The sequence below is a fragment of the Salvelinus namaycush genome, chromosome 36, assembly GCF_016432855.1.
Source record: "Salvelinus namaycush isolate Seneca chromosome 36, SaNama_1.0, whole genome shotgun sequence".
Classification (NCBI taxonomy): Eukaryota; Metazoa; Chordata; class Actinopteri; order Salmoniformes; family Salmonidae; genus Salvelinus; species Salvelinus namaycush.
Window position 1 is genome coordinate 26,783,031 of NC_052342.1, and position 26,036 is coordinate 26,809,066.

Genomic DNA, 26,036 nt, shown 5'->3' on the forward strand with positions numbered 1-26,036 from the left:
GGTAGGGTCCATGGGGTTAGGGTCCATGGGTCCATAGGGTTAGGGTCCATAGGGTTAGGGTCCATGGGGGTAGGGTCCATGGGTCCATAGGGTTAGGGTCCATAGGGTTAGGGTCCATGGGGTTAGGGTCCATGGGGTTAGGGTCCATAGGGTTAGGGTCCATGGGGTTAGGGTCCATGGGGTTAGGGTCCATAGGTCCATGGGGTTAGGGTCCATAGGTCCATGGGGTTAGGGTCCATGGGGGTAGGGTCCATGGGGGTAGGGTCCATAGGGTTAGGGTCCATGGGGGTAGGGTCCATGGGGGTAGGGTCCATGGGGGTAGGGTCCATGGGGGTAGGGTCCATGGGGGTAGGGTCCATGGGGTTAGGGTCCATGGGGTTAGGGTCCATGGGGTTAGGGTCCATGGGGGTAGGGTCCATGGGGGTAGGGTCCATGGGGTTAGGGTCCATAGGGTTAGGGTCCATGGGGTTAGGGTCCATGGGGTTAGGGTCCATGGGGGTAGGGTCCATAGGGTTAGGGTCCATGGGGGTAGGGTCCATGGGGTTAAAGTAGTGCACTATAAAAGGGAACAGTGATCCATTTGGGACACAGCCTGAATATAAAGGTGGGTAAGGCAAAGCGCTGTTAAGGGCCTTTTCTCATTTGGGCAAAAGTCCATCCTCCACCCTCTCTCCTCCGCGACCCAGAAACCAATAGGTAGTCAAGGAGATGTCAATTCTTCAGCAGGCGAACGGAACACTGTCCCTCCCCTCCTCGATAGCCACCTTTCATCGAGGATAGTCATGTGTGTCCTTCCATAAGTCCTTCACAGAATAGTTTTGAAATCAACACCCCCCCCCCCCCCCCTCTCCCCCCTCCATTTGAATCAGCTTTTGTTTTGTCACAGGAGAAAAACATGCATCTGTTTAAAAACAATATACTACTTCTAATTTTATCTAGAACATGTACTGCATAACTAACATCATTTGTTCTGATCACTTTACATATTTTTAATTGGGATCCAAGTCATTTGCCTGATGACATGCGAGTGGACTAGGAGTCTCATTTCATACAAGCGCATTTTCGTCCCATGTTCCCTCTCCTCGACGCCTCTTGATTACCCCTTTGACCTTTTACAAAGGAGGGGAGAGGACATAGGAGTTGAGAAAATCCAATTGAGAAAAGATTCCACGATTGTCCTGGCTGGCCAGGCAGTGCTAGCCAATCACAGATGATGTCTCGGTCCCGATTGAGGCCAGGCAGAGCTAGCCGATCACAGATGATGTCTCGGTCCCGATTGAGGCCAGGCAGAGCTAGCCGATCACAGATGATGTCTCGGTCCCGATTGAGGCCAGGCAGAGCTAGCCGATCACAGATGTCTCGGTCCTGATTGAGGCCAGGCAGAGCTAGCCGATCACAGATGATGTCTCAGTCCCGATTGAGGCCAGGCAGAGCTAGCCGATCACAGATGATGTCTCGGTCCCGATTGAGGCCAGGCAGAGCTAGCCGATCACAGATGATGTCTCGGTCCCGATTGAGGCCAGGCAGAGCTAGCCGATCACAGATGTCTCGGTCCCGATTGAGGCCAGGCAGAGCTAGCCGATCACAGATGTCTCGGTCCCGATTGAGGCCAGGCAGAGCTAGCCGATCACAGATGTCTCGGTCCTGATTGAGGCCAGATAATCCCTCAGTCCTGATTGTCCAGCTTGGTAATGGTAAATTAAATTATCCATGTGACATTGTTACATACAAGGATATACCATTAAATGTCAGATTATTCATGTAATAAAACAAACTTGGTCTAGAAAGTTTTTATGACGTGGTCCCGTAAAAAGACCGGTAGCCTTTACTGTGTAGCGTGTTGTTATGTTGGCCAATCAAAGAGGCTCAATGTGACACAAGTGGAGTGAGGTCACTAATGCAAGATGGAATAACATATGGGAACTCAAAAGTTAGCAAAATGGGGTTGGAGTAACCAACAGATAGGCTGATGTTTTCTCATCTGAATGGGGTTGGAGTAACCACCAGGTAGGCTGATGTTTTCTCATCTGAATGGGGTTGGGGAGAAACAGCATGTGGCCTCAATTAGCCTAGCTATCCATAGCTGACTAGCTTCTCTAGGCTACTCCAGTCAAGACAGGTATGGTAATATGGAATGATGAATAACATTGTGGTTGCTACAAGCTAGCTAGTCTTGGCTGTAGCGGAGATGCCCTTGGAGTCTCTCTCTCCCTCTGTCTGCTCGCTACACTCCGCAGCCCAGACAACCTCCAGAGGCATCGTAACAATAGATCTCCAGCCTCTCCCTCTCCCTTGGACATGTCTTACAACGTCGAGAGGCTTAGGACACGGAGGATATGGGGTTATGGGGAGAGCCCATCTGTGTGAGGACTTTGTCCAGCCACTGTAGAGGGCCATGCAGGTGCACCTCTATCCAGCAGGGGGTGCTGGTCACGTCCTGGCGATGGTACTCTGCACCCCAACCCTGGGAGAGGAAGACGAACACACGATTAGATGGTACACTGCACAACACAAACCCTACTGACAAAAACTTGCAGGATTGAGCATTCAGAGACAGCAAGACTAGAGAATGGGATGAGATCGTAGACCACCTGTTAACTCTTAACCCCTCCCCTGACCCTTCAACTCTAGTTTTATTTGTCACATGTGCCGGATACAACGGGTGTAGACTTCACCGTGAAATGCTTACTTATGAGCCCTTCCCAACGATGCAGAGTTAAATAATATAAAATACACAAGAATGGAGCTATATACAGGAAGTACCAGATCAATGTGGAGCTATATACAGGAAGTAGCAGTACCAGATCAATGTGGCGCTATATACAGGAAGTAACAGAACCAGATCAATGTAGAGCTATATACAGGAAGTACCAGTACCAAATCAATGTGGTGCTATATACAGGAAGTACCAGTACCAAATCAATGTGGAGCTATATACAGGAAGTACCAGTACCAGATCAATGTGGAGCTATATACAGGAAGTACCAGTACCAGATCAATGTGGAGCTATATACAGGAAGTACCAGTACCAGATCAATGTGGAGCTATATACAGGAAGTACCAGATCAACGTGGAGCTATATACAGGAAGTACCAGTACCAGATGACAGATAACTGGACCCTGCTCAGTTTGGCTTGTCTTCCTCCGTGTCGGACACACTGGCCCTTGCTCCTCTTGCGCCCCTCCCCCACCCATCTGTACTGAAACACTGCCTTTCCTGAAGTCTATATTTATGTTTTTTGAAAAATTATGATATTATTTGAAGTTAAATCATTTCAAATGCCCATACCAAGTAAGAATCACACCACAACCCCTGACCCCATGTTTACCTTGACGAACCTCATGCGTATGGTACCCATGGGCCACCTGTAACCCTTAACCTCTCCCCTGACCCCATGTTTACCTTGACGAAGCTCATGCGTACGGTACCCATTGGCCACCTGTAACCCTTAACCTCTCCCCTGACCCCATGTTTACCTTGACGAACCTCATGCGTACGGTACCCATGGGCCACCTGTAACCCTTAACCCCTCCCCTGACCCCATGTTTACCTTGACGAAGCTCATGCGTATGGTACCCATTGGCCACCTGTAACCCTTAACCCCTCCCCTGACCCCATGTTTACCTTGACGAACCTCATGCGTACGGTACCCATGGGCCACCTGTAACCCTTAACCTCTCCCCTGACCCCATGTTTACCTTGATGAACCTCATGCGTACGGTACCCATGGGCCACCTGTAACCCTTAACCCCTCCCCTGACCCCATGTTTACCTTGATGAACCTCATGCGTACGGTACCCATGGGCCACCTGTAACCCTTAACCCCTCCCCTGACCCCATGTTTACCTTGATGAACCTCATGCGTACGGTACCCATGGGCCACCTGTAACCCTTAACCTCTCCCCTGACCCCATGTTTACCTTGATGAACCTCATGCGTACGGTACCCATTGGCCACCTGTAACCCTTAACCTCTCCCCTGACCCCATGTTTACCTTGATGAACCTCATGCGTACGGTACCCATGGGCCACCTGTAACCCTTAACCTCTCCCCTGACCCCATGTTTACCTTGACGAAGCTCATGCGTATGGTACACATCTTGGTGAGCTCGTAAACAGCCTCAAAGCCATGGTTCACTGACTGGGCCAGTAGCTGGGCAAATTCCTGGTGAAGAAGAATATAAATTTACTTTCCAATTGTACAAGGCTGTGCAACAGAAACGTGTCTTCTGCCTTATTCTATATAAAGTATATATACAGTACCAGTCAAAAGTTAGGACACACCTACTCATTCAAGGGTTTTTCTTCATTTTTTAAACAAATTTCTACATTGTAGAATAATAGTGAACACATCAAAACTATGAAATAACACATATGGAATCATGTAGTAACCAAAAAAGTGTTAAACAAATCAAAATATATGATAGATTCTTCAAAGTAGCCACCCTTTGCCTTGATGACAGCTTTGCAGACTCTTGGCATTCTCTCAACCAGCTTCACCTGGAATGCTTTTCCAACAGTCTTGAAGGAGTTCCCACATATGCTGAGCCCTTGTTGGCTGCTTTTTGTTCACTCTGTGGTCCAACGCATCCCAAACCATCTCAATTGGGTTGAGGTCGGGTGATTGTGGAGGCCAGTTCATCTGATGCAGCATTCCATCACTCTCCTTCTTGATCAAATATCCCTTACACAGCCTAGAGGTGTGTTGGGTCATTGTCCTGCTGAAAAACAAATGATAAGCTAAGCTCAAACCAGATGGGATGGCGAATCGCTGCAGAATGCTGTGGTAGCCATGCTGGTTAAATGTGCCTTGAATTCTAAATAAATCACTGACAATGTCACCAGCCCCACACCATAACACCTCCTCCTCCATGCTTCACGGTGGAAACCACACATGCGGAGATCATCCGTTCACCTACTCTGCATCTCACAAAGACATGGCGGTTGGAGCCAAAAATCTCAAATTTGGACTCATCAGACCAAAGGATAGATTTCCACTGGTCTAATGTCCATTGCTCTTGTTTCTTGGCCCAAGCAAGTCTCTTCTTCTTATTGGTGTCCTTTAGTAGTGGTTTCTTTGCAGCAATTCGACCAAGAAGGCCTGATTCACACAGTCTCCTCTGAACAGTTGATGTTGAGATGTGTCTGTTACTTGAACTCTGTGAAGCATTTAGTTGGGCTGCAATCTGAGGTGCAGTTTTCAAATGAACTTATCCTCTGCAGCAGAGGTAACTCTGGGTCTTCCTTTCCTGTGGCGGTCCTCATGAGAGCCAGTTTCATCATAGCGCTTGATGGTTTTTTGCGACTGTACTTGAAGAAACGTTCAAAGTTCTTGACATTTTCCACATTGACTGACCTTCATGTCTAAAAGTAATGATGGACTGTCGTTTCTCGTTGCTTATTTGAGCTGTTCTTGCCATAATATGGACTTGGTCTTTTACCAAATAGGACTATCTTCTGTATACCACCCGTACCTTGTCACAACACAACTTATTGGCTCAAATGCCTTAAGGAAAGAAATTCCTCAAATTAACTTAACAAGGCACACCTGTTAATTGAAATGCATTCCAGGTGACTACCTCATGAAGCTGGTTGAGAGAATGCCAAGAGTGTGCAACCTCCGGTAGTTGTGTGCGTGCGTGTGACCGGTCTACCTACCTGGTTGTTAAAGATCTTCAGACTGCAGCCACTAGGGATCTTACACACCGTGGTGGGGTGGAAACCATGATGGTAGTTACAGTTACGGCTCTGAACGAAGATACTGGTGTCACTCAGACACTCTGCATAGACCTCACCACCTACATAGTAGAGATGGACACCTGGGGAGGAGGAGGGAGTTAGGACTCTGAACAAAGATACTGGTGTCACTCAGACACTCTGCATACACCTCACCTCCTACATAGTAGAGATGGACACCTGGGGAGGAGGAGGGAGTTAGGACTCTGAACAAAGATACTGGTGTCACTCAGACACTCTGCATAGACCTCACCACCTACATAGTAGAGATGGACACCTGGAGAGAGGAGGGAGGAAGATTAGGAGAGAGAGATGGACACCTGGAGAGAGGAGGGGGGAAGATTAGGAGAGAGAGATGGACACCTGGAGAGAGGAGGGGGGAAGAGGGGGAGAGAGAGATGGACACCTGGAGAGAGGAGGGGGGAAGAGGGGGAGAGAGATGGCGCTGCAGTGGAGAGAAGTCATACAGGCTCCTCTTCAATTCCACTAATTTGAGTGTTTTTTTTATGCATAAATGTCTCCTATGACCGAAAACAACCTCTGGACATCAGAACAGCAATCACTAACTTCGATTTTGACGAAAAATGTCTACTTCAATGAGTTGGCAGCTCTGGGCGTTACTCCGGACCAGGCCCTGATCCCCGGGACTCCAAAGAGGAAGTGGCTGTGAAAGATGCGAGCTGGCACCCTGACGAGACTACAATAGACTGCCATTTTCTATTTGGCGAACAAACTAGATGAGCTCTGTTTGAGAGACTACCCTATCAATCACTGGAGAACAAACTAGATGAGCTCTGTTAGAGAGACTACCCTATCAATCACTGGAGAACAAACTAGATGAGCTCTGTTAGAGAGACTACCCTATCAGTCACTGGAGAACAACCTAGATGAGCTCTGTTAGAGAGACTACCCTATCAATCACTGGAGAACAAACTAGATGAGCTCTGTTTGAGAGACTACCCTATCAATCACTGGAGAACAAACTAGATGAGCTCTGTTAGAGAGACTACCCTATCAATCACTGGAGAACAAACTAGATGAGCTCTGTTAGAGAGACTACCCTATCAATCACTGGAGAACAAACTAGATGAGCTCTGTTAGAGAGACTACCCTATCAATCACTGGAGAACAAACTAGATGAGCTCTGTTAGAGAGACTACCCTATCAGTCACTGGAGAACAAACTAGATGAGCTCTGTTAGAGAGACTACCCTATCAATCACTGGAGAACAAACTAGATGAGCTCTGTTAGAGAGACTACCCTATCAATCACTGGAGAACAAACTAGATGAGCTCTGTTAGAGAGACTACCCTATCAGTCACTGGAGAACAAACTAGATGAGCTCTGTTAGAGAGACTACCCTATCAATCACTGGAGAACAAACTAGATGAGCTCTGTTAGAGAGACTATCCTATCAGTCACTGGAGAACAAACTAGATGAGCTCTGTTTGAGAGACTACCCTATCAATCACTGGAGAACAAACTAGATGAGCTCTGTTAGAGAGACTATCCTATCAGTCACTGGAGAACAAACTAGATGAGCTCTGTTAGAGAGACTATCCTATCAGTCACTGGAGAACAAACTAGATGAGCTCTGTTTGAGAGACTACCCTATCAATCACTGGAGAACAAACTAGATGAGCTCTGTTAGAGAGACTACCCTATCAATCACTGGAGAACAACCTAGATGAGCTCTGTTAGAGAGACTATCCTATCAGTCACTGGAGAACAACCTAGATGAGCCCTGTTAGAGAGACTATCCTATCAGTCACTGGAGAACAACCTAGATGAGCTCTGTTAGAGAGACTACCCTATCAATCACTGGAGAACAAACTAGATGATCAGTCACTGGAGAACAACCTAGATGAGCTCTGTTTGAGAGACTACCCTATCAATCACTGGAGAACAAACTAGATGAGCTCTGTTAGAGAGACTACCCTATCAGTCACTGGAGAACAAACTAGATGAGCTCTGTTTGAGAGACTATCCTATCAATCACTGGAGAACAAACTAGATGAGCTCTGTTAGAGAGACTATCCTATCAACGGGACCTGAATAACTGTAATATAATAAACTCAGCAAAAAAAGAAACGTCCTCTCACTGTCAACTGCATTTATGTGTAAATATTTGTATGAACATAACAAGATTCAACAACTGAGACATAAACTGAACAAGTTCCACAGACATGTGACTAACAGAAATGGAATAATGTGTCCCTGAACAAAGGGGGGGGGGGGTCAAAAGTAAAAGTCAGTATCTGGTGTGGCCACCAGCTGCATTAAGTACTGATGTGCATCTCCTCCTCGTGGACTGCACCAGATTTGCCAGTTCTTGCTGTGAGATGTTACCCCACTCTTCAACCAAGGCACCTGCAAGTTCCCAGACATTTCTGGGGGGAATGGCCCTAGCCCTCACCCTCCGATCCAACAGGTCCCAGACGTGCTCAATGGGATTGAGATCCGGGCTCTTCGCTGGCCATGGCAGAACACTGACATTCCTGTCTTGCAGGAAATCATGCACAGAATGAGCAGCATTGTCATGCTGGAGGGTCATGTCAGGATGAGCCTGCAGGAAGGGTACTACATGAGGGAGGAGGATGTCTTCCCTGTAACGCACAGCGTTGAGATTGCCTGCAATGACAACAAGCGCAGTCCGATGATGCTGTGACACACCGCCCCAGACCATGACGGACCCTCCACCTCCAAATCGATCCCGCTCCAGAGTACAGGCCTCAGTGTAACACTCATTCCTTCGACTATAAATGCGAATCCGACCATCACCCCTGGTGAGACAAAACCGCGACTCGTCAGTGAAGAGCACTTTTGGCCAGACCTGTCTGGTCCAGCGACGGTGGGTTTGTGCCCATAGGTGACGTTGTTGCCGGTGATGTCTGGTGAGGACCTGCCTTACAACAGGCCTACAAGCCCTCAGTCCAGCCTCTCTCAGCCTATTGCGGACAGTCTGAGCACTGATGGAGGGATTGTGCGTTCCTGGTGTAACTCGACACCCCAACACACACACACTGACACCCCAACACACACACTGACACCCCAACACACACACACACACACACACACTGACACCCCAACACACACACACACACACACTGACACCCCAACACACACACACACACACACACACACACACACACACACACACACACACACACACACACACACACACACACACACACACACACACACACACACACACACACACACGCAGCTACAGCTTAGTCTACTATCTATCATTGTACAATATCTCAAGAGATAAAGGGTGGTGAAAGTTGACCCTTTACCCCAACCTATTATACCACTGGATGAGGTTCTCTCTATACGCTCTTTCCATCACGAGAGATGTCTTCATCACTGGGAAAGACAAACGGTTGAGCTTGATATCATTTAAAAGCTCACAACAACAAGGTTGTCAAAACTATTTGGGAATTTCTGGAGGAAAATAACAAAATAGAGCTCTGACCTCAAAACCCCCCGTCGAACACCTTTAGGATGGAATTGGGACCGTCGACTGCGAGCTAGGTCTAACCGCCCCCAACATCAGTGCCCGACCTCACTAATGCTCTCGTGGCTGAACAGAAGCAAAGCCCCCCCCCCCCCCCACCGCAGCAACGTTCCAACATTCTAGTGGAAAGTCTTCCCTGTTGCCATAGCAACCACAGTCTCACCAATATTTTCTAAACCTTTAAACCCTCGAGTCTCACCTTTGCCGATGTGCCTGCGCGTGTTCTCTATGGTGGAGTTGCGGTTCACGTTAGACAGCAGGCCGAGGCAGAAGCGGTTGCGGTTATTGGACGGGTCGGTGAAGCCGTCGACCAGAACACTGGAGTCTGACGCCAGGTACGCCTCGCCCACGCGGTTATTCAGCTCATAGTACACTATAGAACACCAGTGTTTCGGTTCCTCGTAGGCTACCGGCTGGACATCTAGAGAGAGAGACAGAGAGAGACAGAGAGACAGAGAGAGAGGGAGAGAGACAGAGAGACAGAGACATAAAGAGAGACAGAGACAGAGAGAGAGACAGAGAGAGAGACAGAGAGAGAGACAGAGAGAGAGACAGAGAGAGACAGAGAGAGACAGAGAGAGACAGAGACAGAGACAGACAGAGAGACAAAGACAGAGACAGAGACAGAGAGAGAGAGGGAGAGAGAGAGGGAGAGAGAGAGGGAGAGAGAGAGAGAGAGAGAGGGAGAGAGAGAGGGAGAGAGAGAGGGAGAGAGAGACAGAGAGAGAGAGAGTGGGAGAGAGAGACAGAGAGAGAGACAGAGAGAGAGAGAGAGAGGGAGAGGGAGGGAGAGACAGAGAGAAAGAGGGAGGGAGAGAGAGAGGAGGTTATTCAGATCATAGTACACTATAGGTTCCTCGTAGGCTACTGGCTGGACATCTAGAGAGAGAGAAGGAGAGAGAAGGAGAGAGAGAGAGAGAGAGAGAGAGAGAGAGAGAGAGAGAGAGAGAGAGAGAGAGAGAGAGAAGAGGAGAGAGGCAGGAAGAGAGGATATTAAACGTCTACGGGCATACTGCGTTTCTGTGGTTACCTGGCCTGTTGTTGGTATCCAGGCCGGTTGGCATGGCGAGGAGGTTGGTTTCCATTGGCTGGGAACAGTCCTGAGTCTGACAATCATCTGAAGGCATGTAGGCTGGGGGCGGGGTGTCAGCTGTGTTACAACACACCTTTTATTAGCCAACAACAACCCATGGCATAGAAACCTAATTGAACACAGCTCATATAGAGTCAGACGCTCCAGGTAAGCTGCAGAGAGGAGAGGAGAGAGAGAGAGGAAAGAAAGAAAGAAAGAAAGGAGAGGTAGGAAAGAGGAAAGAGAGAGAGAGAGTTAGGAAAGCGGAGAGAGAGAGAGAGAGAGGTAGGAAAGAGGAGAGAGAGAGAGAAAGAGGTAGGAAAGAGGAAAGAGAGAGAAAGAGAGAGGTAGGAAAGAGGAAAGAGAGAGGTAGGAAAGAGGAAAGAGAGAGAGAGAGAGAGAGAGAGAGAGAGGTAGGAAAGAGGAGAGAGAGAGAGAGACAGGGAGGAAAGAGAGAGAGACAGGGAGGAAAGAGGAGAGCGACAGGGAGGAAAGAGGAGAGCGACAGGGAGGAAAGAGGAGAGCGACAGGGAGGAAAGAGGAGAGCGACAGGGAGGAAAGAGGAGAGCGACAGGGAGGAAAGAGGAGAGCGACAGGGAGGAAAGAGGAGAGCAACAGGGAGGAAAGAGGAGAGCAACAGGGAGGAAAGAGGAGAGAGGAGAGAGAGGGAGGAAAGAGGAGAGAGAGGAAAGAGGAGAGAGAGGGAGGAAAGAGAGGGAGGAAAGAGGAGAGAGGGGGAAGAAAGAGGAGAGAGGGGGAAGAAAGAGGAGAGAGGGGGAAGAAAGAGGAGAGAGGGAAGAAAGAGGAGAGAGAGGGAAGAAAGAGGAGAGAGAGGGAGGAAAGAGGAGCGAGAGGGAGGAGAGGAGCGAGAGGGAGGAGAGGAGAGAGGGGGAGGAAAGAGGAGAGAGACAGGGAGGAAAGAGGAGAGACAGGGAGGAAAGAGGAGCGAGAGGGAGGAAAGAGGAGCGAGAGGGAGGAAAGAGGAGCGAGAGGGAGGAAAGAGGAGAGAGAGGGAGGAAAGAGGAGCGAGAGGGAGGAAAGAGGAGAGAGGGGGAGGAGAGAGAGGGAGGGGAGAGAGGAAAGAGGAGAGAGAGGGAGGAGAGAGAGGGAGGAGAGAGGAGAGAGAGCGCTCCAGAGGTGAGCCAGCTCGGGACCAGTCTTACCCGGGACGTGGAAGGGGCTGTCTGGGTCGGAGCTAAGTGGAGAGTGGGGGAACGCGGAGATACTGCTGGACCCACTGCCGGGCGAACTGGGGAAGCTGTTGCCAGGGGAACAAGGGAACGCCAACCCTCCGTTGCCGCCCCCGCCCGGAGGGAAGGATTCTGGGAAAGTGGCGTTGTGGGGCATGAGAGGCTCATTCTGGTCGATGGCACCATGGTAACGGGGCTGCATCCCCGGCCTCGCTGTGAGGTCGTTGTTCCTAGGGACCAGGACAGGGGGCAGCACTGAGGAGGGGGGAGAGAGAGGTGGGTAGAGAGAGAGAGGTGGGTAGAGAGAGAGAGAGGGGTAGAGAGAGAGAGAGGGGTAGAGAGAGAGAGAGGGGTAGAGAGAGAGAGAGGGGTAGAGAGAGAGAGAGAGGTAGAGAGAGAGAGAGAGGTAGAGAGGGGTAGAGAGAGAGGGGTAGAGAGAGAGAGAGAGGGGTAGAGAGAGAGAGAGAGGGGTAGAGAGAGAGAGAGGGGTAGAGAGAGAGAGAGGGGTAGAGAGAGAGAGGGGTAGAGAGAGAGAGGGGTAGAGAGAGAGAGGGGGAGGTGGAAGGTGTCAGTCCCCTGTCAATAAGGCAAGTTGGCGCTATTTCCATACAGCTAAAACCTTGTAGAGGTCAATTTCAGATAGTATACTTGTTATTATAAACTGGGTTGTTCGAACCCTGAATGCTGATTGGCTGAAAGCTGTGGTATATCAGACCGTATACCACGGGGTATGACAAAACATTTATTTTTACTGCTCTAATTACGTTGGTAACCAGTTTATAACAACAATAAGGTGATTTGTGGTATATTACATTTACATTTTAGTCATTTAGCAGACGCTCTTATCCAGAGCGACTTACAGTAGAGTGCATACATTTTATTACATTTTACATACTGAGACAAGGATATCCCTACCGGCCAAACCCTCCCTAACCCGGACGACGCTATGCCAATTGTGCGTCGCCCCACGGACCTCCCGGTTGCGGCCGGCTGCGACAGAACCTGGGCGTGAACCCAGAGACTCTGGTGGCGCAGCTAGCACTGCGATGCAGTGCCCTAGACCACTGCGCCACCCAGGAGGCCCACTGCGCCACCCGGGAGGCCCACTGCGCCACCCGGGAGGTATATGGTCAATATACCACAGCTAAGAGCTGTATCCAGGCACTCTGAGTTGCATCGTGGGTAAGAACAGCCCTTACCCGTGGTACTCTATATATACACAAAAGTATGTGGACACCGCTTCAAATTAGTGTCTTCGGCTCTTTCAGCCACACCAGTTGCTGACATGTGTATAAAAATCGAGAACACAGCCATGCAATCTCCATAGACAAACATTTCCTGTTGAATGGCCCGTACTGAAGAGTTCAGTAACTTTCAACGTGGCACCGTCATAGGATGCCACCTTTCCAACAAGTCAGTTCGTCAAATTTCTGCCTTGCTAGAGTTGCACCGGTCCCCTGTAAGTGCTGTTATTGTGAAGTGGAAACGTCTAGGAGCAACAACAGCTCAGCTGTGAAGTGGTAGGCCACACAAGCTCACAGAACGGGACCGCTGAGTGCTGAAGCGCGTAAAAATCGTCTGTCCTCAGTTCCAACACTCACTACCGAGTTCCCAAACTGCCTCTGGAAGCAACGTCAGCACAATAACTGTTCGTCGGGAGCTTCATGAAATGGGTTTCCGTGGCCGAGCAGCCGCACACAAGCCTAAGATCACCATGCGTAATGCCAAGCGTTGGCTGGAGTGGTGTAAAGCTGGCCGCCATTGGCGGAGCAGTGGAAACGTGTCCTCTGGATTGATGAATCACGCTTCACCATCTGGCAGTCCGATGGACTAATCTAGGTTTGGCGGATGCCAGGAGACCGTTACCTACCCCAATGCATAGTGCCAAGTTTGGTGGAGAAGGAAACTTTGTAGTTGGCACTTTTCATTGGGGCAGGTAGCGTTCTCCTGGCATCCGCTCGGTAGTGAGGCTTCCAACTTTGTGGCAACAGTAGTTTGAGGAAGGTCCTTTCCTGTTTCAGCATGACAATGCCCCCGTGCACAAAGCAAGGTCCACATACTTTTGTCAATTTAGTGTATATTGGCCATTTAACCCCTCCTGCCTTACACCACCACGCCCCCTCCCGCCTTACACCACCACGCCCCCTCCCGCCTTACACCACCACGCCCCCTCCCGCCTTACACCACCACGCCCCCTCCCGCAGTACACCACCACGCCCCCTCCCGCAGTACACCACCACGCCCCCTCCCGCAGTACACCACCACGCCCCCTCCCGCAGTACACCACCACGCCCCCTCCCGCAGTACACCACCACGCCCCCTCCCGCAGTACACCTACACGCCCCCTCCCGCCTTACACCTACACGCCCCCTCCCGCCTTACACCTACACGCCCCCTCCCGCCTTACACCTACACGCCCCCTCCCGCCTTACACCTACACGCCCCCTCCCGCCTTACACCTACACGCCCCCTCCCGCCTTACACCTACACGCCCCCTCCCGCCTTACACCTACACGCCCCCTCCCGCCTTACACCTACACGCCCCCTCCCGCCTTACACCTACACGCCCCCTCCCGCCTTACACCTACACGCCCCCTCCCGCCTTACACCTACACGCCCCCTCCCGCCTTACACCTACACGCCCCCTCCCGCCTTACACCTACACGCCCCCTCCCGCCTTACACCTACACGCCCCCTCCTGCCTTACACCTACACGCCCCCTCCTGCGTAACCTCACTAAGGGGCCGGCGTAACCTCACTAAGGGGTCGGCGTAACTTCACTAAGGGGTCAATGTAACCTCACTAAGGGGTCGGCGTAACCTCACTAAGGGGTCGGCGTAACCTCACTAAGGGGTCGGCGTAACCTCACTAAGGGGTCGGCGTAACCTCACTAAGGGGTCGGCGTAACCTCACTAAGGGGTCGGCGTAACCTCACTAAGGGGCCGGCGTAACCTCACTAAGGGGCCGGCGTAACCTCACTAAGGGGTCGGCGTAACCTCACTAAGGGGTCGGCGTAACCTCACTAAGGGGTCGGCGTAACCTCACTAAGGGGTCGGCGTAACCTCACTAAGGGGTCGGCGTAACGTCACTAAGGGGCCGGCGTAACCTCACTAAGGGGTCGGCGTAACCTCACTAAGGGGTCGGCGTAACCTCACTAAGGGGTCGGCGTAACCTCACTAAGGGGTCGGCGTAACCTCACTAAGGGGTCGGCGTAACCTCACTAAGGGGTCGGCGTAACCTCACTAAGGGGTCAATCTAACCTCACTAAGGGGTCGGCGTAACCTCACTAAGGGGCCGGCGTAACCTCACTAAGGGGTCGGCGTAACCTCACTAAGGGGTCGGCGTAACCTCACTAAGGGGTCAATCTAACCTCACTAAGGGGTCGGCGTAACCTCACTAAGGGGTCGGCGTAACCTCACTAAGGGGTCGGCGTAACCTCACTAAGGGGTCGGCGTAACCTCACTAAGGGGTCGGCGTAACCTCACTAAGGGGTCGGCGTAACCTCACTAAGGGGCCGGCGTAACCTCACTAAGGGGCCGGCGTAACCTCACTAAGGGGTCGGCGTAACCTCACTAAGGGGTCGGCGTAACCTCACTAAGGGGTCGGCGTAACCTCACTAAGGGGTCGGCGTAACTTCACTAAGGGGTCAATGTAACCTCACTAAGGGGTCAGCGTAACCTCACTAAGGGGTCGGCGTAACCTCACTAAGGGGTCAATGTAACCTCACTAAGGGGTCGGCGTAACCTCACTAAGGGGTCAATGTAACCTCACTAAGGGGTCGGCGTAATCTCACTAAGGGGTCAATGTAACCTCACTAAGGGGTCGGCGTAACCTCACTAAGGGGTCGGCGTAACCTCACTAAGGGGTCGGCGTAACCTCACTAAGGGGTCGGCGTAACCTCACTAAGGGGTCGGCGTAACCTCACTAAGGGGTCGGCGTAACCTCACTAAGGCGTCGGCGTAACCTCACTAAGGGGTCGGCGTAACCTCACTAAGGGGTCGGCGTAACCTCACTAAGGGGTCGGCGTAACCTCATTAAGGGGTCGGCGTAACCTCACTAAGGGGTCGGCGTAACCTCACTAAGGGGTCGGCGTAACCTCACTAAGGGGTCGGCGTAACCTCACTAAGGGGTCGGCGTAACCTCACTAAGGGGTCAGTTTATACTCACTAAGGGGTCGGCGTAACCTCACTAAGGGGTCAATGTAACCTCACTAAGGGGTCAGCGTAACCTCACTAAGGGGTCAGCGTAACCTCACTAAGGGGTCAGTTTATACTCACTAAGGGGTCGGCGCAACCTCACTAAGGGGTCAATGTAACCTCACTAAGGGGTCAGCTTATACTCACTAGGGCTGTCCACTCTCTTGTAGTGGTAGGGGTCAGTTTATACTCACTAGGGCTGTCCACTCTCTTGTAGTGGTAGGGGTCAGTTTATACTCACTAGGGCTGTCCACTCTCTTGTAGTGGTAGGGGTCAGTTTATACTCACTAGGGCTGTCCACTCTCTTGTAGTGGTAGGGGTCAGTTTATACTTACTAGGGCTGTCCACTCTCTTGTAGTGGTAGGGGTCAGTTTATACTCACTAGGGCTGTCCACTCTCTTGTAGTGGTAGGGGTCAGTTTATACTCACTAGGGCTGTCCACTCTCTTGTAGTGGTAGGGGTCAGTTTATACTTACTAGGGCTGTCCACTCTCTTGTAGTGGTAGGGGTCAGTTTATACTCACTAGGGCTGTCCACTCTCTTGTAGTGGTAGGGGTCAGTTTATACTCACTAGGGCTGTCCACTCTCTTGTAGTGGTAGGGGTCAGTTTATACTCACTAGGGCTGTCCACTCTCTTGTAGTGGTAGGGGTCAGTTTATACTCACTAGGGCTGTCCACTCTCTTGTAGTGGTAGGGGTCAGTTTATACTCACTAGGGCTGTCCACTCTCTTGTAGTGGTAGGGGTCAGTTTATACTCACTAGGGCTGTCCACTCTTGTAGTGGTAGGGGTCAGTTTATACTCACTAGGGCTGTCCACTCTCTTGTAGTGGTAGGGGTCAGTTTATACTCACTAGGGCTGTCCACTCTCTTGTAGTGGTAGGGGTCAGTTTATACTCACTAGGGCTGTCCACTCTCTTGTAGTGGTAGGGGTCAGTTTATACTCACTAGGACTGTCCACTCTCTTGTAGTGGTAGGGGTCAGTTTATACTCACTAGGGCTGTCCACTCTCTTGTAGTGGTAGGGGTCAGTTTATACTCACTAGGGCTGTCCACTCTCTTGTAGTGGTAGGGGTCAGTTTATACTCACTAGGGCTGTCCACTCTCTTGTAGTGGTAGGGGTCAGTTTATACTCACTAGGGCTGTCCACTCTCTTGTAGTGGTAGGGGTCAGTTTATACTCACTAGGGCTGTCCACTCTCTTGTAGTGGTAGGGGTCAGTTTATACTTACTAGGGCTGTCCACTCTCTTGTAGTGGTAGGGGTCAGTTTATACTCACTAGGGCTGTCCACTCTCTTGTAGTGGTAGGGGTCAGTTTATACTCACTAGGGCTGTCCACTCTCTTGTAGTGGTAGGGGTCAGTTTATACTCACTAGGGCTGTCCACTCTCTTGTAGTGGTAGGGGTCAGTTTATACTCACTAGGGCTGTCCACTCTCTTGTAGTGGTAGGGGTCAGTTTATACTCACTAGGGCTGTCCACTCTCTTGTAGTGGTAGGGGTCAGTTTATACTCACTAGGGCTGTCCACTCTCTTGTAGTGGTAGGGGTTGATACAGACATCTTTATGTTTGGCTGTGAAGGGGAATTGGCAGCACTCCAAGGCCTTGAGTTCGTGATGAGACTGTAGGTCGGGCCACCTCCACACTCTGCAGTAGATGACGTGGGGAAGACCTTTACGATGGGATACCTGGAGACGACCGTCCAACGACCGAGGGATGGTCACACACTTGCCTGGTGGGAGAGGGGAGAGGGTTTAACACACACACACACACACACACACACACACACACACACACACACACACACACACACACACACACACACACACACACACACACACACACACACACACACACACACACACACACACACACACACACACAACACTCTCTTACACATTCCTCCCACTAGACCACTCACTAGGCTGTCCGGGGCAGCTGAGGGCCTTCTCCAGCTCCTCCATCGCGCCCTTCCTCTTCTTCAGTTTCTTCACCAGGGCGTCCACAGCCTTCTCTGCCCACTTCTCCTCCTCATCCCCCTGTTTCCATCCCAACAGCCTCTTCACCGCTGGGCTGGTGAAGGAGAAGAGTGACGTCACGTTCATCTTGATGACGACGTAGGGAAGGGCGGGGCCTTTGTGGAGAATATCCTCAAATATAGGTGTACACGCTAATACACGGGTACGGTGCTCTCACACACACGGGTACGGTGCTCTCACACACACACGGGTACGGTGCTCTCACACACACACGGGTACGGTGCTCTCACACACACACGGGTACGGTGCTCTCACACACACACGGGTACGGTGCTCTCACACACACACGGGTACGGTGCTCTCACACACACACGGGTACGGTGCTCTCACACACACACGGGTACGGTGCTCTCACACACACACGGGTACGGTGCTCTCACACACACACGGGTACGGTGCTCTCACACACACACGGGTACGGTGCTCTCACACACACACGGGTACGGTGCTCTCACACACACACGGGTACGGTGCTCACACACACGGGTACGGTGCTCACACACGGGTACGGTGCTCTCACACACAGGTACTCAGTATCTCCCTCTCAAACACACATACAGATGCACACTAAGTAGTGTGGAGTGGATCACACTCCGTGTTGTTGTGCCCTAGCTAGCCTCTGGTCTGTAGAGGGTTAACGCATGGAGGGATCTAGGTTGGCCAGTTGTGTTGGGCAGTCGTAGGACCAGATCAGGCTCCTGACAGCACACCTGAGAGAGAGAAAGAGAGAGACAGACAGCACACCTGAGAATGAGAGACAGACAGTACGACGGAGAGGACAGGCAGCACACCTGAGAGAGAGACAGGCAGCGCACCCGAGAGAGAGAGACAGGCAGCACACCCGAGAGAGAGAGACAGGCAGCGCACCCGAGAGAGACAGGCAGCACACCCGAGAGAGAGAGACAGGCAGCGCACCCGAGAGAGAGAGACAGGCAGCACACCCGAGAGAGAGAGACAGGCAGCGCACCCGAGAGAGAGAGACAGGCAGCACACCTGAGAGAGAGACAGGCAGCACACCCGAGAGAGAGAGAGAGACAGACAGCACACCTGAGAGAGAGAGACAGACAGTTCAGTCAGAATTGGACAGACAGCACAGCAGCTTAACTTTCAAACTAACCCGCCCTAGATCTGAAAGAATCGGCTAGCTGTAAACTATCCTCCTCATTTCACTGTCTGGCCTGCCTGATGCTCCATCCACTACCGCATAAGATACAACACATTTCCCTGCTTCTATCTGCAGGATAGATAGCTGAAAAAATCAATGTCTCCAGGCACGGACGGCCATGGAGCGGTTTAATTGGGAGATGGAGATGTGGAGGGCCAGGGGAGAGTGTTATGTTGCAACCACAATCCTGGCTTTACCTCCCCCCCTTAGGGACACTCTCCTATCCCGCCTTGTGGAGAGCGAAGCTACATTGTTTATGACCGACCAGGAGACAGGCCTGTAGCTTGCCCGGTCTGAGAGCACTTTCAACCGACCTGGGCTACAGACAGAGACGGCCTGTCTGCCATTCCAGTGGTGGTCGATGTAATCGTTGCTACAAGGAGAAATCATAACAAATAAAAATCTGTTTCTAACTACATACGACTGTTATTTCTACAGGGAGAGAAAACGGAGTCTTAAACATAATAACGTTCATCGTTTAACCGATTCTAAACGGATAAAATATACCTGTAACTTTAAAAAAAAAAAACGGTTTATGATCAGATAGGCCTACACGGTATGGTGATAGTCTTGTCTGGATGAGGACGACAATAGAGAGAAAAGTTGGACGACTCTGGAATCGTAAAATAACTCTTACTCTAGTTTGAGCTTCGAACAAGCGATTTAAACAAACAATTTCTTCGGAAAAACATAGGACTGTTGTTTATATGTATTTAAATTATAGGAAGCATTTACATTACCGTGCTTTAACAGACGTTATTTTGTTTTAAAGCGCTCCAAAACAGCACCGGACTCCTCACCTCCCGCTTGCCGGACTCTAGCGTCACCGTAGGGCAGAACCACTGGCAAAACGCCCTCCCTGGGAGCACTGCGTAGGAGGCGGGGCAAAAACAAATGATAAGCCAAGGCAAGAGATGTACATTATATATAAGGTTATATTATAGGGTTATCGTATAAGGTTTTCCATTCTCTCTGACATTTAAAAATATATATATTTGTATAATTTATAAATAACAACATATAGGCCTAATATTATAATACACATGTAGGAAAATATAGAAATATAACCAAAGGATAGTTTCCACCGATCTCCTCTGGTACAACTCCTATTGAGAATGTGTTAAATGGAGAGACAGTATATTATATCTTGTAGTTAGTTGTAAGTAAGTAGTTGTTAGTGTTGAAAAATGTTGAGAGATAATTCACCACCAATCACAAACAACCTTACAAATCAAATGTTTATATTCTGTTTGTAGACCTTTTCGCTATCATTTGTTACTTTTGTTACAGTTTGTTTGGAAAAGAGAAGAGAATCTGTGTGGGGCAAGTTGGGTAATGTAGTTCTCTTGGCACTCTGCCCTGCGCACAGGAGGGGCGTGTTGCCTACAACTCCCAACGGCCAGTCGAGTTACCAAACTTCAGTGAGAGTGGGACAGCGAGGAGGCTGTCAAACAATCGTGGATTAAGATATAAGCTATTTCTTTAGTTATTGTGCGAATGCATGTTAGCTATGTCATCTATTTAATTGTACTAGATAGCGAGCTAATCAAGCTAACATAACACACGCTATCTTTAGTCTTTAATTGACAGTCTAGAAAAAAATGAGATAGGGGTATAAGGAATGTTTTGGTGAAAACGAAAGCTTGACGCTTCCTTTTTCCCCCCCAGAAACAAAACAGCAGTCATTTGCCATAGATTGTTTCCTGGTATCATTGCTCAGTCTGAATGGGTAACGTTTATATTGTTAGCTAGCCAGAAAGCTAACTAATTGACGCGAGTGCCTCTAGCGAGACTTTCAAGACTCAACAGCATCGACAAAAACGAACACAACCAAGCTAAGCCAACTATGGACGGATGTCAACCAAACATGCAGCAAAGTAACGACGAAAGAGGTGTGGAAAAATGTATGGACGAATACCTCAAATCCATCGGGTTTCACCGGAAAAAAATTGCCAAAGATGGGTCGTGTCTGTTTCGGGCTGTAGCTGAACAGGTAAAGTGAACGCTAACGTTACTCACATGACAAATCAGAAAAGTCAAGACGGCTAATTTTAGCTTTCATGCTAGCTTGTTTAGCTTCGTAGCTATTTCCAAGATGAAACTGATCAACGGTGTTTCACTCACACACTCTTTCCATGCACGTGTTTTCAATCCATGGTGTTTTTCACCTACTCATCCTCACGTTGAAGTCGATACAAATATAATTTATATATTGCAAACATTCTTAACTTGAATCCCAACTAATAAAAACAATGGCAACTTTATTTTTTACTTTCAGGGAAACTTGGTCCAGGGGAATTTTGGCTGTTAGCTAAGGTAGCTAACCAAATCAGCTAGTCAATCAGTGTGTTGGTCCAGTCTTGGTAGTTATGTTAGCCCGCTAGCTAGTTTGTCAAGCCTGTAGCTTTCTAGCTAGTTTAGTGCACTATTTTTGACTGGGTTTTCGTGTGGTTTTCAGGTGTTACACTGTCAAAGCCTGCATACCAAAGTCCGTGCCACCTGTGTGCAGTATCTAAAGAAGAACAAGGAGAACTATGAAGCGGTAGGTAGCTAGTTAATAGGAAGGCCTCAAAACAACTAACGACTTGCACCAACTGCGTTATATTATATTGGCTAGAAGTGACATTCCCTCTCTCTCATCCCCCTCTCTCTCTCATCCCTCTCTCTTGATTGCTCTCCTCCAGTTCATAGAAGGAGACTTCGAGGAGTACTTAATCAAACTTGAGGACCCTCAGGTAAAGTGGTTATCCGTGTCAAAACACATCATTGTAACTCCAACCAATATTAATTCCTGTACTTTAGGCATTTCTTAGGGTGCAGCTGACTCCTATAATTATTTTTTGCAGCACTGGGTGGGAGAGGTGGAGATATGTGCACTGGCTCTGATGTACAAGTAAGAATTTTCATCATGTGTGTTTGTTTATATGTTAGTAGTTATTTACTGACGTTACAGCTTGGTCTACGTTCTCTAAATGCATTGTTGTTCCAGGAGAGATTTCATCATCTTCCAGACACCTGGTCAACGTCCTGTTCAAATCACTGACAACGGCTTTAATGACAAGGTAAAACAAACACACCGTGTTACAGCACCGTGTCATCCTGATTCCTGTTGCACTCACTACTTTTAACCCGAGGCAAACTTTTGTGTTTGTGCTCGTTAGGTGCGTCTGTGCTTCCTGAACGGGAACCATTACGACAGTGTCTACCCCGTAGCTCATGTGAAGAATGCTGCCCTCTGCCAGTGTGAGTTAAGAACACACACACACACAGTGAAGAGGTTAGATTAATCTGGCCCTGGGTATGGCCCGACATGTCATTGGGCGAAAGTGGGAAGGTAGCAGCGCCCTTCTCAAATAGAACAGGAATCTGTGCTGCTCAGTCATGTTGTCAACCAGGCAGCATGGTGCATCGTTCAGATATGTTGGAATTTTCAAACTAGTTTTCATTAGGAAGGCAGCTGAAGTGTTTTTTTTATCAAAAGCAATCACTTTTGCATGTGAAAACAAAGAATCCTCTACAGAGCGGGGCACATGGGTCACACCTGGGAGGTAGCCTGATTCCAAATCAAATGCGATTTTTAAAATGTTCCGCCTGTGCGAAACATGCCTACACGGGGGAGCCTGGGCGAGGTTAATGGACCCCCCCCAGTTTGTACCGCCTCTTGTGAAGAACACTGCCCTCTGTCTGCCAGTGTGAGTTCAGATGAGTCATTTCACCAGGTCTGTGCTATTAGCTGGTTGTGCTGTATTGCCCACGACCATGGTCAATGACCACAGATCTGTAACCAGGCTACCATGCTATACATGTAGTTCGACCTTCCTATCAATGGAAATTCTGGAGTACATGCCATGAAATATATGTTGGGGCAAAGGTTTATCTATCAACAGAATAACAAGGCAATCAACAGGTTGTTTATACTGATGTCTCTGTCCCTGTTTCGCTGTCTGTCGCTGTCTGTCCCTGTGTCGCTGTCTGTCCCTGTGTCGCTGTCTGTCCCTGTGTTGCTGTCTGTCCCTGTGTCGCTGTCTGTCCCTGTGTCGCTGTCTGTCGCTGTCTGTCCCTGTGTGTGTGTCCTGCTCTCTCTCTCTGCAGCCGTCCTGTACGAGCTCCTCTATGAGCGTGTGTGTGGCACGGACCGTTCCGTGGTGGCTCCCTGTCTGAAGGGCGGTACTGGTAACCGTGGTAACGACCTTCTAGAAGACGACCCGGACAATGAGCAGTGTCGTAGCAGCGACGAGTCGGACCTGGAGGGAGAGGACGCTCTCTGGTAGGAACAGCTCTTTTACAGAACCTAACCCAATGCAAGTCAACAGTAACTATATGAGCAGTTTCATGTCCAAATGATTTAGATTTAACTTCATTGACACAATCCATTTTTAGATCATTTTTAGAGGCTTGGATGATTTGGACATGAAACATGAAAATGCTAATATGGTTACCATTGACTTGCATTGAAATTGTGCCACAAATGCTATAATGTTTGCATTTGAAACGGTGACCAGGTAAACAAAGCATGGGTTGCTGTCATACCGTGTCCATATACGGCTCACCAGGTAAGGAAACCAATGTGGATGAACAATCCCTTTTTAACCATTAGATGGAAATCTCCGTTTCCATCAGCCACTAATAGCTGACTTTTGGCAACGATAAATATATTTTAGAAAATAATTATATATATATATATATTTAAAAAAGTATATATTAAATATACAATAATAAAATAATTGAAAAGCAGAGAAATAAAATTGTCATTTTGGTTATTAGCCTCTACACTGATGGACATAATGCTTTATAGCCTCTACACTGATGGACATAATGCTTTATAGCCTCTACACTGATGGACATAATGCTTTATAGCCTCTACACTGGTGGACATAATGCTTTATAGCCTCACATAATGCTTTATAGCCTCTACACTGATGGACATAATGCTTTATAGCCTCTACACTGACTGACATAATGCTTTATAGCCTCTACACTGATGGACATAATGCTTTATAGCCTCTACACTGATGGACATAATGCTTTATAGCCTCTACACTGATGGACATAATGCTTTATAGCCTCTACACTGATGGACATAATGCTTTATAGCCTCTACACTGATGGACATAATGCTTTATAGCCTCTACACTGATGGACATAATGCTTTATAGCCTCTACACTGATGGACATAATGCTTTATAGCCTCTACACTGACTGACATAAGGCTTTATTAGCCTCTACACTGACTGACATAAGGCTTTATTAGCCTCTACACTGACTGACATAAGGCTTTATTAGCCTCTACACTGACTGACATAAGGCTTTATGGCCTCTACACTGACTGACATAAGGCTTTATGGCCTCTACACTGACTGACATAAGGCTTTATTAGCCTCTACACTGACTGACATAAGGCTTTATTAGCCTCTACACTGACTGACATAAGGCTTTATTAGCCTCTACACTGACTGACATAAGGCTTTATAAGCCTCTACACTGACTGACATAAGGCTTTATAAGCCTCTACACTGATGGAAATACCAGTTGATGGAAATACATTTGACTGGTCATAGCTTATTGGTCTAAAGGTTAATTTGCATATGTTAGTGGAATTAAACCGGCGCCTTTACAGTATATTTTACGTATCTTATCATAGGCGTACAGCATACAGATAGATTTTCCTCTCTGAGGCGCTTGTCGGAGGGAGAGCTGCTGCTACTGTGTATCAAACAGCAAGTGCATTGTCGACAGAAGGCAGGCTTCCTCAGCGCCTCACACACCACTCTGCAATGAGCTGGAGGCTCAGTGTGTATTTCTCAGAAAACTGGTTACATGGACCTGGAACATTTTACTACATATTAATTAAGGCATGTCTTCACCTTGCTTTCAAAGTAGCCTAGCGAAAAACAGACCATATCCGTGGAGGGAATTATATCAGCTTTCTTTCGTTGTCCATGTGCCTTTTGCTAAATTTCATTGAGATAAAAATGTATTTTTCGAGAGAGACCTGGTCCAACCAAGACAGCAGCAGGGGGGGCAATGAGACAAATATCAGATATATTGCAATGACTTAAAAGACAGAGAAGTAATTCTAGCCACACACACTGACTGATTATCTCTCTCAGATTCCAACTGCTGATTCATGTCTGGACATATACATACTGTATATCTACCAAAGAAAGGTCTGTTAATTGCTCACTAAAATATATGCAGTTTAACTTCTCTTGGGTAGGGGGCAGCATTTGGAATTTTGGATGAAAAGCATGCCCAAATTAAACTGCCAGCTACTCATCCCCAGAAGATAAGATATGCATATCATTAGTAGATTTGGATAGAAAACACTCTGACGTTTCTAAAACTGTTTGAATCATATCTGTGAGTTATTTAGCAGGCGAAACCCCGAGGACAAACCATTCAGATTTTTTTTATTTTTTAAAGTCACTCTCTTTTCAATGAGTTTTCATTGGGAAACCAGATTTCTAAGGGACTTTCTTGCAGTCCCTACCGCTTCCACTGGATGTCAACAGTCTTTATAAATTGGTTGGCTTATGGTAGAGGAATTAACATTACATTCTCTGGCAACAGCTCTGGTGGACATTCCTGCTGTCACCATGCCAACTGCCCACTCCCTCAACTTGAGACATCTGTAGCATTGTGTTGTGACAGAAATTCACATTTTAGTGTGACCTTTTATTTTCCCCGGCACAAGGTGCACCTGCGTAATCATCATGCGGTTAAATCAGCTTCTTGATATAACACACCGGTCAGGTGGATGGATTATCTTGGCAATGGAGAAATTCTCACCAACAGGGATGTTTTTTGTATTTTTATAAAAAAAAAAAAAATGTTTTATCCCCTTTTCTCCCCAATTTTCGTGGTATCCAATTGCTAGTAATTACTATCTTCTCTCATCGCTACAACTCCCGTACGGGCTCGGGAGAGACGAAGGTCGAAAGCCATGCGTCCTCCGAAACACAACCCAACCAAGCCACACTGCTTCTTAACACTGCGCGCCTCCAACCCGGAAGCCAGCCGCACCAATGTGTCGGAGGAAACACCGTACGCCTGGCCCCCTCGGTTAGCGCGCACTGCGCCCGGCCCGCCACAGGAGTCGTTGACAAGGATATCCCTACCGGCCAAA

At 48.8% G+C, this 26,036-nt stretch overlaps 2 protein-coding genes across 3 annotated transcripts in view; one reads left to right on the forward strand and one right to left on the reverse strand.

The window, feature by feature from the left end:
* Positions 1 to 826: 826 nt before the first annotated feature.
* LOC120030576 (mothers against decapentaplegic homolog 1-like) lies at positions 827 to 17,946 on the reverse strand. 2 transcript variants are annotated; one of them, XM_038975994.1, is made up of 8 exons: positions 17,628 to 17,946; positions 17,223 to 17,438; positions 11,492 to 11,773; positions 10,287 to 10,406; positions 9,456 to 9,677; positions 5,659 to 5,819; positions 4,070 to 4,165; positions 827 to 2,464 (listed from the first exon to the last, which is right to left on the reverse strand). In XM_038975994.1, exons 1-8 carry the CDS (start codon positions 17,809 to 17,811, stop codon positions 2,321 to 2,323), a joined length of 1,425 nt encoding a protein of 474 aa, XP_038831922.1. In that variant the 5' UTR covers positions 17,812 to 17,946; the 3' UTR covers positions 827 to 2,320. The 2 variants fall into 2 exon arrangements, with proteins under 2 accessions (XP_038831922.1, XP_038831923.1); XM_038975995.1 differs by lacking the exons at positions 827 to 2,464; positions 4,070 to 4,165; positions 5,659 to 5,819 and adding an exon at positions 5,859 to 6,013.
* Positions 17,947 to 20,333: 2,387 nt separating this feature from the next.
* otud4 (OTU deubiquitinase 4) overlaps positions 20,334 to 26,036 on the forward strand; it is a 31,596-nt gene continuing 25,893 nt past the window's right edge. Inside the window, exons 1-7 of the mRNA XM_038975937.1 lie at positions 20,334 to 20,903; positions 21,369 to 21,452; positions 21,595 to 21,645; positions 21,757 to 21,803; positions 21,900 to 21,972; positions 22,072 to 22,153; positions 23,003 to 23,177. Coding sequence (XP_038831865.1) covers positions 20,757 to 20,903; positions 21,369 to 21,452; positions 21,595 to 21,645; positions 21,757 to 21,803; positions 21,900 to 21,972; positions 22,072 to 22,153; positions 23,003 to 23,177 — 659 coding nt within the window. The 5' untranslated portion in view covers positions 20,334 to 20,756. The remainder of the gene's footprint in view (positions 20,904 to 21,368; positions 21,453 to 21,594; positions 21,646 to 21,756; positions 21,804 to 21,899; positions 21,973 to 22,071; positions 22,154 to 23,002; positions 23,178 to 26,036) is intronic.